Raw genomic sequence first — 14,347 nt, 5'->3', positions numbered from 1 at the left:
GGTTTATCATTATCTTTTATCTCCTTCCTCATGTCTTGAAGCAGACTTCAACCCATCTGAACTGGATGGCATTTTAGAAAAAAGAATGGTAATCTCTGTTCTCACCCCACCTCCCACCCCGCTCTGCACTGGACTGGTACAGAGAGCATCTCGACAGCCAACAGCACGCGTGGCAATGCTCCAGCCTTCTCACCATTGCGGTGGCTCTCTGTGCCATCACAAAATGCTATATGGTGCTTTTGTGACAGCATGCGCTGGTGGAACACTATAAGAAATTTTACTTCTTTAAGCATGGAGCAGATGAGACACTTATGAAAAATATGAGTAACCTACCTGGGTCAGGAGGGGACAGGAAAAGGTTTAAATAATTAAATCTCTGGAGTTCTTTTTATTATTTGAAAAGTGCACATGACAGCTCAATTCAATATTATTTTAGTTCATCATGCCTTTGACAGATCAGAAGATTTATTTTAAATAGTCCTAACTTTTTGTCAGTTTATGTTATAACTGGTCTCACTTTTGAAAGATGACTGGAAAAATTTTCATTCCTCCTCTTTGAAGTCTGTCTTGAACATGCATACATATATTTCAGTACCAGTACCCACTTGATGTTGGGAAAGATCTATATTTTAGCCATTTAAATGCACTAACAGGATAAGATCTAGATGAAAAATTTCTGGCCTGGCCTTGGGCAGAGAGGAAAATGTGAGAGGTGCAAAAGACTGCTCCAAGAATATTTGACATAAAAAAATTTAAAGAATAAACCCACATTGCAATCTGGTTTATTGGTTGTATCCTTATAGCTTTAGTTCCTTTCTGTTTTTCAAAAGTTTGTCCCCAGAGGGACCTGGTACTGAGGGAGAGAGCAGGAGGAGGAATAAGGGGAGGAGAGAGAACCCAGGAAAAAGTCAAAAGTTGTAACAAAGCTCTGAATAAATTCATAACAGTTTCAAAATCCGCATCCTTGCCAAGTACAAGAAATTTATTTCTTGTAGACACACAGAGGACACACAGAGAGCAACTGTGTAGCTGCTCCTGAAAAAATTATGATGTAAATTCTCCTGTGCTGCCACTCTGTTTTTGATCATGTAATAGCATAGCAATAGGAACCTCTAAGAACATCTATCATCGATGTGGCAATTCCCCAGATGATCAGGAGAAGATACATGGAGAACAGCGCTAGAAGTTAAGTTGGGGTGAGGAGAGGCAGTTAGCAATGGTGAAGCAGTTAGCAATGGTGATAGGTGGTCTGCAGGTTGGCCCTTGTTGAACCAGGATTGTAACAGTTGATTGGAACAGTAATAAATCTTAAAATCCTAGAATTTTTTTTGTATTGGGGGAATCCATCCTTTTTACCATCTTCCTGTTGAAATTATGGTCTCAAACAATTTCACCTTTACGGATGGATTTCAATATTCAAATGCAAATACTTCCAGTATATAAGCAATGATGGCGAATTTACCGCTGTTGTGTTACTGAGTTGTGGCTAAAGAAGGTTAAAACGAACCACTGCTGAAATCTAACAAGTTTGGCATGACTGAGGGCCCAATCCTAAACACTTTCAGCACCAGTACTGACTTCCATTGCCTGCTCTGGGTGTCGCAAATATGCCATAAGACACATTCGCAGCACCTAGAGATAAGGGGCCACTAGCACAGGGCCAGCTCCAGTCGGCACTGAGCCTCAGCGTTGCACCGAGGGCCAGCTAGCACTGCTGGAGCACTGGCTGGCAGTAAGTAGTATTGGGGCAAGGGGAGGGTGGGGTAGGGGAGGAATCAGGGTGAGATAGGAATGGGACCAGTGGAATATCCTGAAATAGCTGCAAAACAGCTGGTGCAGATTTGAGGAGGGCCCATTGAAGGGCTTGGGGCTTTTCCCAGGGAAGGGGACAAAAGCCCCCTTCCCCCGAGAAGACTCCCAGCAACTTCCCAGCACCTACTGGATACAGTGGGTAGCTGCTTTGGTGCCACTGCTTCAGCAAGCACTGGGAAGCTCAGGACTGGGTTGCCTGTCATTTATTTATTTCAGTGGAACTAATGGCCTATTCCTATAGGCACTTAAAACCATCAGAACTAACATTCTGGCAGTGTTAGGCACTTTCCAACTGTCACAAAGGCAATGTGCCAGAGTGCACGGTTTGGCTACTATCACAAGTGACAAGCAGCCAGTTCCATGTGCCAGCAGCCAGTGGACGGGTGCCTCTTTGAGCACAGTGAGCCTAAGCCTGCAATCCTAACCACACTTTCCTGAGAGTATGCCCCACTGAACAAAATAGCACTAACTTCTGAGTAGACCTGGTTAGGCCTGTGCCCTCAGTGAGCCCAGGGGGCAGAACAGGGCAGGGGGTGGGCAGAATAGGGTAGAGATGGGAGTGAGGAGTAAGGTTTGATTGGAAAGGGGGCAGGTTCAGTGGCATTGGCATCCTCAAGATCCAACTCCCTTTCACAGCCTTGATTCGCTTTCATGGATCCGCACTAACTTGCACCAGCTACAGACCTGGCACAGGTTCAAGTAGACTTAGGGCACAATCCTAACCAGGTCTACTCAGAAGTAAGTCCTATTTTGTTCAGTGGGGCTTAATCTCAGGAAATTTTTGTTAGGATTGTAGCCTCAGTGGCCCAACACAGGCTTCTGCTGGGCAAAGGAACAAATGTTCCCTTACCTTGAGGAGACCTCCAGAAGCTGCCCCAATATACAGAGGTTCTGGATTGGTACCACTGCATTGCTGTACAGGGAGTTTGGATTAAATCTGTAAGTCATGACTAAGAAGCCACTGTACAATAACACTCAATTGTTCAAAAGTATTGCTGCATGGAAATGAACTTTTCAAGCCTATACACAGTCGAATTTCCAGTCAAAGTACAGGAAACGTACCAGCAAGGCATTAATTTGGCGTGCTTAAATATTAGTAGATCGCAGAGTATTACATGCAATGTGGCCTTTTATATTTGCAACAAAATGCTCCATAATTTGCACTGTACAGTGAAATAAGTAAACAACGGTAAGATCCTAATGATAGGAAGTGCTGGTGAAACACTGGCTGCTGCAGAAGTGCCATAAAGGGAGCAGGGAGCTGGCACACCAGTGGAAAGGCTGGAGTTATTCCATGCAGGCCAGCAGAGCAATGGAAGCCCACCAGAGCAGGTGTGCTTATATAGCTGTTTAGCTTGCTTCTAATGAACTATAATATAAATATAAGAGTTATCACTGAAAATGTGGCTCTTAGTTCAGTTAACATATTACATATTACATGTCAATATTACTTGTCCAGTTAACAAAATACAAGCCAACAATTGTTTCCAAGAAGTACAGTAAATATCATATTTCATATAACAATATAACAAAAAGTACAATAGGAGGAAATCTTCCAATATTTTTTAATGTTGCATATCATGCGATAAAGAGGTGGACATGCAGTGTAGCTATTTATTATTAACAGTATTTATAGACTGCTTTTCAACAAAAAGTGCACAAAGCGGTTTACAGAAAAAAGAAAATAACTAAATGGCTCCCTGTCCCAAAAGGGCTCACAAACTAAAAGATGCAAGAGAACACCAGCAGACAGCCACTAGAAAAGGCACTGCTGGGGTGAGATGGGCCAGTTACTCGCCCCCTGCTAAATAAAAGAGGAGCACACACATGAAAAAGTGCCTCTTAACCAGTTAGCAGATGGTACCACATTTATACAGTGGGAGTTGCCAGTACCAGGGCCTATGAAAGGAATTTTATCAGGGGGTACAAAGTTTTCTTCTGGGCCCCTTCCCAAAGGGGGAGGGGCACAATGGGGCAGCAGAACAGTGGGCAAAATAGGATAGCGGGAAGGTGCTGACAGCCACAATAGTCTTTGAAGCCCATGTCTACTAGCCTTCTTGATGCAGAGCCCGTCAGCAAGTTCAGGTAAGATAGGAAAATGTCAGATCCCAGGAACTTTCTGTGCCCCCTCCTTTGGCTCCTGGGCCCCCTTTCTGACCCTAGGCCTGGGTACAAATTACCCCCTTTACCCCCCCCCTCCTAGGCCCTGGCCAGTACCACAAAGGCACATGGGATCTGCCACATTTAAACCTTTCAGTTATAATCTATGGAAAATGTGAAGTCAGTAAGTCTTGACAAGCAGTGAACTCTCACCAGGATCCTTAGGGCTGGATCAGAGTTAATCAAGTGTGTCTTGACTTGATTGTCTGTTATCAAGATTGTGTTTGGTATGACATCCAGTGACATTTTAAAACGTAGCTAGGGTTTGTTGGCTGTTTCACACATAAGTCGTCGTCACATGACAATGCGTGTGAGCTTGCCCTTTGTTTAATTTACTGATGTATTGTTAATATCATGTATGCCTCACGTATTTTGTCCTGACCTCTTTCTGAAAGAATTTGAGGGTCATGTAGCATTTATTCATGGTGGCTTAATATGAGCAGAGAATAAATACACTATATTCCAGTTATTCAGTCAGGCAGACAAAAGCTTTTATGTGCTTTGAGAAATCATTCTAATTACTTCTGGCTTTCCACTTCCTCCTGATGCCCTAACTCAGCAGCGACTAGCAACTGTTAAGGATCTCTGTTTATATAACTGACCTTGAGAAGAAGGTTAAATATATGCATACCAAAAGGGCTTCATCAGAATTATTCCTTATTTTAAGCAAGCCATCAATATTTGTATAGTGCATGGATGGTTCAAAAGTTAGATTTTCTGTTCGCAAGGGAAATCCTATAAGCAGTTGTACTGACTAAATTCCAGGCACACAAGTCCTGTACTGTAGTTCAGAATGATGAAGACCTCAGAGTGACTTTTTGTATTCTTAAAATGCAATTCATGGGAATGCCTCCATCTTTTGACAAGTACAGGTAAGTGTCGCTTAGTGACATTCTGACCAGCAACAGCCTGCATATGCAACAGCCACCACATATGGTCCCTGTTCATCCCCACCATCCTCTGAAACTGAGGGGAGCCATGATGATTACTGCCTCATAAGTCCCAAATAGACTGCCTAGATAATACGATAAATGAATTTGAGCTGTGGAGAACAAGGACAAGACAGTTATTGCCATTAAAAGGCCCTTTGCCCAATAATGACATTAGCAAGTCACTGTGAAGTGACTGTGTCCTAAACTACTGAACTCTTGGCAGGAAGCTACTAAGGCTCATTCTGTTCTAGTCTATACACAGTGTGGTCTGTTTTGTTTGAAAAGTTCATCATTTTCTGCTATTTTCTGCTATTTTCAACTGCTATTTTCAGACTTTATGAAGAAATTGTTTTGGCTGATAATGTCTTGGTGGAAACATATGTATGTGATAAGAATTCAATTTAAATTTTTTGCATATATGTATCATCATATACTTTAGATCAGAGAACAATTGGGATTGAGAATACTTTCATGTCCTGAAGTGATACCCTGTGATCATCTTCAAGTGGATTCCCAAGCAGATATTATGATGGTGTTTCCATCAGTTTTATTCTCCAGTATTTGGGGGCCTTGCAAAATTTTCAGTGCTCATTTAGGTTACTTGCAACTGTATCTTTGGGTGTTTTGTAGGTAAAGTCTACAATGTGATTTTTCAGTGTAGCATTTGTGAGTCACACTAACAGCTTGTAGCCAGAGGAAGAAACAGAAATCAGATTCTCCACATGCTACATTATATGACAATATGCAATGGGAAGAGAGCATCAATCCATCAGACAAGTCTGAAGGCAGAGATAAATGATAATACAGGGGGTGCCTTCTTATCAGTGAGGGTTCCATTCCCAGACCTCTCATGGATACCAAATTCCACATGAAATCAAATCATATGGATTTCAGGCCCCACCGAGCTCTGAATCTGACCGGAGCCATTCTTAGGCCTGTGGAGGTTCCACACAGCCTTTATGGGCCTCAGAATGGTCTCTGGAGATTCTAGAAGGGCACTCGAGAAGGGTTTTTGGCTGAGCAACATTGTTTTCTGCAGCTCAGCTGGTGTAATTTGCTTAGGGCCAAGAACGTCCAGGCATTTCTTCAGACTTCTAGGCACTGCTGGCAGGAATTCAATGACAATTGTCATTATATTAACCTTCTCCCAGTGATGCCCAAGTTCTTCCTCAGGTCTTGATATCCTAAGATCTTCTCATGTTCTTTATCTTCAGTTGTACTGTCAGTAATCCAAACTTGATGATGAGATTTTCAGACAGTCAGACAGGTGTTCACACATACAATTATGTGTACAAAGCATCATTCATTTCAACAAAAGACAAGCTCTGTACATTAAATTTTCCCTTTAATTAATTGAATGAAAAGCTGCAGGAATACAAACTGTATACAAACTGCTACAACCACAGAGCTGAGGATTAGGCACTATATAGCATATAATTGGTAATGATATACCTTCTTTATTCAGTAGACATATTGTTTCCTTATTCATATAGTATTCCAATGCACAGTTATGTCTATCTACCTAACTGCCACATCGAAACTTTAATCTTCATTTAATTATTAAAATTCCCTGATTTATAAATCAGCATCCATTTATTAATTCATGTTTTTTAGACTGCTTGCCAGCATATATATGAAAGATAACAAAAGAACCCATATTGATAATTTCTGGAATTAATCCAATATGGCTTTTGTTCCTGAATTTGATACAAAGTTTTTAATTGGTCTTCTCTAAAGGCCATATGCCTCATTTATCAATCAAGCACTGCTCTCTGAAATTTCACAGCATCTTTGTGTTACAGAACTAACTTGCTTTTTTCATAGCTTCTGTACTGATTTCAAGGAATGAACCCCCTTTCTCATTTTTTTTTCAAATTTCAGTGCATCTAGTCTATCATTACTTACAGAGTTTTGCTATATATTGAAGATGTTCTTATTCTTCCATTTCATAGGCACATATTATTTATGTCATAGCTTATTAGGATCCCTGAACATTTCTGCTTTCAGTCCACACACATGGAACCAGTCACTGAATAGGTATGAAGTGAGAGTTCTCTTCAAGACTTCTGGTTCACAAGAAGAGTTAGATCGGGCACATAAAAGAATAAAAATAAAATTAACTGTTTTGCCATAATCTGTGGAGGAATTTATTTGGAGGTCACCTTGGTAAAGAGGTGAAGTGGGCATGAAACTACAATCTATGAAGGTGTGAGGTATATTATAAAGAGGTTGAGTGATTAAAGACACTGAACTGTCGGCTGTGGAACAGGGTGAGCTCCTGTTACTTGCCTCAGCTCCTGCTAACCTAGCAGTTGGAATGCCTGTAAATGCAAGTAGATAAATTTACTTGGTAAATACAAAGGTACCACTTTGGTAGGAAGGTAATAGTGTTCCGTGCACTTCAGCATTTAGTCATGCTGGTCACATGACCGCAGATGTTGTCTTCGGATAATGCTGGCTTCCTCAGCTTGGAGACAGAGATGAGCACTGCCCCCTAGAGTCAGACACGACTGTGCAGAGGAAACCTTTACCTACCTTTATTATATTATAAACCAGTCTAATGATGGGCAGCCCAATCCTAAGCTGCCCAGGGCGTGCGACTGCAGTGGCGCCAAGAACAGCTGCTGCCACATCCTGTGCACCTCAGCCTGCCATGGGTGGCACATCGGGAGAAGGGAACTTTTCTCCCCTTCCCCCAGGTAAGGAAAGCAGCCCTGCAATGGGGCTACTCACTTTACCACTGACTCCCGGCGTGCCTCTCACCCGCCCTCTCTTTGCCCCGGGTCCGGTGGAGCTGAGCTCCATTGGAACCACCTCCTGCCTCCCCGCTCCCTCCCACTGCCTCCCCATCTCGCCTCCCGCCTCCCCATCTCGCCTCCCACCCACCCTCTCGCTGCACTCCCCATGTCCATAACTTTACCATACCTCCCCCCCGGAACACCTCTTCCCCGCCCCCCTCCCCACCCCCACTTACCATGCGGTCCCTCTTTCTGGACCTCTTTCCCAGAAAAGCCCACAACAGTTCACAACACATAGATTAATTTTTTAAAAAATTACAGTGCAGAGATTAACATAAACAAAACCCTAAACATAACCTCTTTCAGCATCTGCTTCATGCCTGAAGGAAGACATGTTTCTGCATTATTTTTTTTACTTCATGAAATATTTTAATCCTGTCTTTTCCCTTTTGAAAAGGAGGCACACAAGGTGACTTACAAAGAAATTCCAAAAAGCCACAATAAAGCCCCAAACACTCAATAGAGAACAAACATAGCCATAATAGAGACCATAAAACCAAAACCTGAGGGAACCCAACATTGCACCAGTTCAACAGAGGGAACTAAAATTCAAAGATTTGGGGAGGGGGGGAATTAACGAACAGTGAAAAGAAAGCAGGGAGGGGGCCAACCTAATTTCTCAGGACAGGGAGTTTCAAACAACAGGAATCACAACAGAGAAGGCCCTCTCTCTTATTTCTGTCAACCTTACCTCCAGTAGCAGGACATGCAAGAGGGCCTCTTTAGATCACTTCAGGGGATTGGCAATCAGATGGAGGGTGATCCTTCAGGTACTTTGGTCCTAAGTTGTTTTAAAGGAAATGACTAGCACCTTGAATTGAATTTAGAAATGACCAACAACCAGTACAGTTGATGTAGCAACAGTATCACCTGATGGACACACCTGTTGCCATTCATAATCTGTGCATCAACATTCTGCACCAACTGATACTTCTGAGACAGTCTCATGTAAAGCATGTTACAGTAATCCAGTCTTGATGTAACCAGTACATGGATTACCATAGGCAGATTTGACTGACTCAAGAAAAAAAAATGCAGGTGAAGTACCAGGCAAAGATGGGTGAAGGTAGTACTGGCCACAGCATCTGTACATTCAGGAGTAAAGCCATGTCAGGAGTATCCCTTGGTCTTTCAAGGGGGGTGCAGCTGCATACAGAACAGGCTGACAGTTCATATCCAGAATTGCAGGTTTGTCTGGATTTAACTTGTTCACTTTCACCCATTCCATCTTTGACCCCAAACAGTGGGAGTCTCTTCAGCAGCTAATGAAAGGGAGATGTGGCGTTGAGTGTCACCCGACCACTGAAGGTATCTAACTTCTTCAACATTCTTCATACTTGGTGTTCACTAAAGCTTAAGTGATGTACCATCGAGTTCTGACATATCTGCAGAGGAGTAGGATGGATATGTAGCACAACAGACTGAGGGCCCAATCCTAACCAATTTTCCAGTGTTGGTGCAACCATGTCCATGAGGCATGCGCTGCATCCTGTGGTGGGGAGACAGTCACAAAGGGCTCCTCGAGGTAAGGGAACATTTGTTCCCTTATCTTGGGGCTGCATTAAGGCTGCACTGGTGCTGAAAAGATGGATAGGATTGGGCCCTCACAACCCAATCCAGTGCAAATCTCTGTGCAATGATGCAGCGACACCGGTGCATGCTACGCTGCATCCTGAAAAGGAATTTTTGCATGCTGGGGGTCTCCACAGGGTAAGCAGCCATTTGTCCCCTTGCCGCGAGGAAAGCCCCAGCTGCAATGGGGCAACTTGGATCTGTGCCTGCTAAATAGCCAGCACAAGTCCATGTTGCCCTGTATTGGTGGATTGGGTCCAGGAAGGAGGGTAGGATATGGTACCTGCCAATCCTGCCCCCCACAGGGACTGATTCACCTGCCCCCATCACCACTCTCCTCCACTGTTACATCCCCTCCCTCCCGTTTTTCATTTCCCTTTCTGTCTCTGTAGTACTTAGTGCAGAACTTACCTTCCACAGAGTGTGTTGCTCCTTGTACTGGTGTACATGGGCCAGCATAGGCCTTCACACAAGCAACAACAAACACTTGCAATAGTAAGCACTGATGCAGCACAAGTTGTTCTGGTGTACACACTGCTCAGGATTGTGCCATCAGTAGCCTTATCCAGCACTATCATGAATTTAATGTTGCAGATATCTATAACTTGTCTTAGGAGGGTTGGAAAAAGAACTGTGATGGTTGGGAGATGGAAGAATGCTACAGCGGGGAGAACAATGCCTTAAAAAGAGGTAAAACTGGGTGATTGTGAGTCAACATTTACACAGAATTGTGAATAAGAATATGTTACATAAATGTTAAGCAATAATGAAAGGTCAGTGGAGTGTGACAGATGTCTCCCTATCTACAATTGAATTATGGTGAAAAGAGTATTTCCACAGCTGTCTTTATTGTGTAAAAACAGGATAAATGCCTTTGCAAATAAACAGAACTAAATAAAAGGGCAAAATCACTGCAGTCAGCCAATATATTGCATGCAAATGCAAAAGTAATAATAAAAGAAGACAAAACATTTTATTCTAAATGAAGAATACTGGAGGAAAAAATAACTTTCCATGCTTCTGGGGTTATGTGCAACACTATGGACTGAAAACCTATATGCTAAAATGTAGTTCACAAACAGCCAAATCCTATTGGGCTGCCCTACCCACAGAACTAGTGTTCTGCCACTGTTCTTCAGAACCTTCAAAGAACCTTCAGAACAGGTTTCAGGCAGGGGGTGTTTGGCCTTACCTTTACCTTGCTGCCCAGTAGTACTACCCAAATGATGGATAACATATGCTTATTTGTCAGGTCCACACATACCAGGTGATCTTGAGAGCCAATAGGGGCCTGGCTGCATAAGATTTGCTTCCTCAGTCTGAGCAAGTTGTCATCAACTGTAGCCACGAAGACTGGTTCATCTCCTTGAATTTCCCTCCAGACTGCCTTCTTTGAGAACAGCATGGTAGCCTGGCGCTCATTCTGTGGTCTACCTCTGGCTCTTGAACCCCTGCTGCTCATCTCTGAACCCACTGAAGCCTGACACCTCTGTGTTCCAAAGCAGAGTCCCTCTGAATATTGGATACTAAGGCCAAACAGCTGGAAGGAATGCTTATTACTTTCACACTTTGCATGGGAGTGTCCAACTGTTGGAGACAGAATGTTGGATGAGATGGATACAGAGTGAGAATGTGTCCCTGTCGTGTACGTGTTTACTGAATTTGTGGGCGCAATCCTATCCTGCACTGGAACAGGCAAGCCAGGAGGCTTGCGCTGTATCCAGCACAGGATAGTGGCCATAAGCAGCTAAGCCACAGGTAAGGAGAAACATTTCCCATGCCTCTGGGTAAGGGTTGCTGGCCACAATGGGTCTCCTTGGACTTGCGCCACCTCTTGAGGTGGCACAAGTCAGAGGAGAATGGAGCAGCTTGAAGCCGCTCCATCCTCCCTGGGAACGGGAGTTTGGATCTGGCATAACTGTCAGATTCCAGCCCCGCCTCCCGCCCACCCTCCCCCTGCCCAGGAATGCCTCTCTCCTGCCTCCTCCCCCCCGCCTACCTTTTCTGCTTGCCTAAGCCCAGCCAGGAAGGAAGCCGGCATGGAGGCTTATGTCAGCTTCCACAGGCCAGTGCTTCTTGGAGCGTTGGCCCAGCTTTCTCTCAAAAAGGAAACGTGCCTTACAGCACATTTGCGACCCTCCTAGGCTGACTCAAGGGATTTGTGGCAGCCCAAATACAGGTCTAGAACTTGCCATGGTTGAATGGAGCTATTTGCATTGTTAATGCCATTCTGTGGTACATGCACCTGTACTACTTTCACACTGAGATCTGGATAGAATAAGTCTGCAATTCTGTAACACTTTCCTGGAAGTAAGCCCCAATAAGACTAGTGGGACTTAAGAGGATTGCACTGCAAGTTGATCAGTGGAAAGCTTGTCCCACTGCATGATTTTTTTGGTCACTAGCATTGTTGGAATGTGCTACGATACAGAGAATGATTTAGACATGTCACTAGACCCATTTTTCTGCACTGCGTCCTCCCCAGGGAGACAGCAGAATTGCATGCTTAAAAAATTTTGGGCATGATATGCTGCAGATACAAATGCAATGAATCACCAGTTCCGAATTAATCAATTCCCTGTTTAATTAACATGTATCCAACTTCACCTGTCAGATGTTGGCAGGAGTAGAGTTATATGAAACTACAATGAGTCACATAAAACTATCATGAGTCAAAAACTTTAATGACATACAGAGAGAATTAAAGGGAATACCTATAGAAGAATGAGTAATGTTCATGTCACAAGATTACAGCTGAGAACTGCATTCATTCATGTGTCTTGCTCTCTTCCTATAAGAGCACTTACAGTTACAGTGGGGCAAAAGTTGGGCCACTGTCTCATGCTTCCAGACCACTGCGGTAAATGGGTAACAGCACAGCACAGCACACACAGCAGCACCTCTGTCAGAGCCAGTAAATTGGCAGTGGGTGCATGTCATGGGTGGGGAAGGAGAGGACTTTTAGAGAGGATTGGGGGAGGGCAGGGGCAGGAGGAGAAAGGGGTGAATCTCAGCAGCACTGGCGTGCACCAGTTCTCATCCCCTCTTTTGGAAATATCTGTACTGCTTTTATCTCCTTAGACATACACCAGCAAAAATGGTGGCATGTGCCTAATGAGACCCATAGGTGATCAGGCAGCCTATCTGCAGTTAAATAACAAATATTTTTACTTACCTCCTGCAGGCTGTTCGATTCCCCCTCCCCATAGCATGCAGCATACACTCCATTGGCCAAACTACATGCTATAAAGTGGCAGGGGACAGGATTGAGCAGAGAGTCTTACAACTTACTGCAATAACCAGATTCTGTGCTTTGAGAAGGACATTCATTGGAATGTTAAGAATTCCTATAATAGTGTAGCACAGAAAAGGGAACTGCATATTCTCTGGTCTTTTACCCAAAATGTCACTTATTTCCCCTTCTCTTTGTTCAGATTCAACTCATTTCCAAATTGTCAAGACGAAACATCTTCAGGTCTCTTATTTTCTTTTCAGCTAACAACCATTGACATAATAATGAATGTTTATTGCTTTGCTTGAAGTGACATTTTTTGTTTCACAAAAAACTGAGAAGTAAATCATTCCTGCTACACTGAAACTTGTCATGCTCTACTAAATATTTAGCTCTTTATTTCCCTAATATTCTTTATAAGCTTGATTGTTTTAAAAAAATATTTGATTCCTTTCCACCTCCTCTTAGTGAATTTGAACCTTTTCCAAACGCAATTGTTATCTACAGTCAATTCATCAGTATCCAAGTTACACATATGTGGGTTGCTTAGGAGAATGTTTTCTGCCCCAGAAACTGTCTAATTATCTACAAATTTCACTTTCCTTTTCACAGGAGTTTTTTTCCCCCCAAGCCTTTTATTCTATTTTCTTTTTCTTTGCCCATTTTCTGCATGTGTAATAAAAAACAGAACCACAAAAATGCTTCCGAAGCATCTTGAAAATTGCATATAAAAATCAACATTATAATTTTTAAAATATAATTACTTCACTGACTGCTCCTTTATTATCTCTATGAAAAATGCTACTTTTTTCCTTCGTCACTGAAATTCAAAGCTTACATTTTTTTTTCTGACTCTTAGCTTTTTAAAAAAATTGAATTACTGCATCATATGAAGTTATGCTAGGCATAATATACAGCCAAATAAATTGTGCAGATAACAAATTGTGCATAATATTATTTTTATTTTGCCTCTTACTTTTCAAGGCAGGGTCTGAACCAATCCTACGTTTTTTGCAGTTGTTCATGGGAATGCTCTTGTTCTGTTTTTCATTAATAATATTGGTTTTAAAATTACACTGGTTTGTTTGTCTTTCTGAACTACACCTAAAATTTAAGGTGCAAATGATGCATACAGTCATAACATATTTTTATTATACTGGTTCACCTGTTGGAGAGGTGGAACTGACTATAAAACCAAGGGGGAAACATGGGTTTGTTGCTGTGTTACATGTGAAATGGCTTTATACTACTTTTACTAGTCATTCTGTGGTTGCACCCATGGATAAAGCTGTGACAACATGATATCAAAACTATGCATGTGAATGCCAGACCGCAACGTATGTGTGCCACCCAAGAAACTTATAATTGTGACATAACATTTTAGCAGTATCTAGAAATAGGTCCCAATTCTCAAATGCAAAACATTTTAAGAGTTGGCAAACTGAAGCATTATTTAGGAGCCACTGAACAAGATCACATTAATCATTCTTTCTACCTTACAAGGAAGAACTATTGCTAAAACTTTACAGTACACAGATAAGGCCATAGAGCTGGAAAGGATAACAGTTATCTAGTTCAACTCCCATCCCAAAGTCTGAACAAAGCCCAGTGCATTTTCACAGAGCATTTTAAACATGCCTTCTTTTGTGCAGGCCTTTCCCATATAATATGCATTCTCTAGTCCAGGGTCCCAAACTGTGAGTGGCAACCCACCAGTGGGGTCAGAAATCAATTTTTGGTGGGTCACAGAACTGACAAACTAATAGCTGACAAGGAAAATGCATTGAGCCATGTGGAAAACGAAACTGAGCCACATATGCACATTTACTTGCATGTAGATA

The 14,347-nt window shown here is 42.6% G+C and overlaps 1 protein-coding gene across 1 annotated transcript in view; it reads left to right on the top strand.

Moving 5' to 3' along the window:
• Positions 1-9,921: 9,921 nt before the first annotated feature.
• The window catches only part of IMPG1 (interphotoreceptor matrix proteoglycan 1), a 92,601-nt gene continuing 88,175 nt past the window's right edge, over positions 9,922-14,347 (top strand). Inside the window, exon 1 of the mRNA XM_066622708.1 lies at positions 9,922-9,964. Within this exon, the coding sequence (XP_066478805.1) occupies positions 9,922-9,964 (43 nt within the window). The remainder of the gene's footprint in view (positions 9,965-14,347) is intronic.

The sequence above is a fragment of the Tiliqua scincoides genome, chromosome 1 (genome assembly GCF_035046505.1).
Source record: "Tiliqua scincoides isolate rTilSci1 chromosome 1, rTilSci1.hap2, whole genome shotgun sequence".
Taxonomy (NCBI): Eukaryota; Metazoa; Chordata; class Lepidosauria; order Squamata; family Scincidae; genus Tiliqua; species Tiliqua scincoides.
Note: the sequence above shows the minus strand (reverse complement) of the source record. Positions and strands in the feature narration are given on the sequence as shown.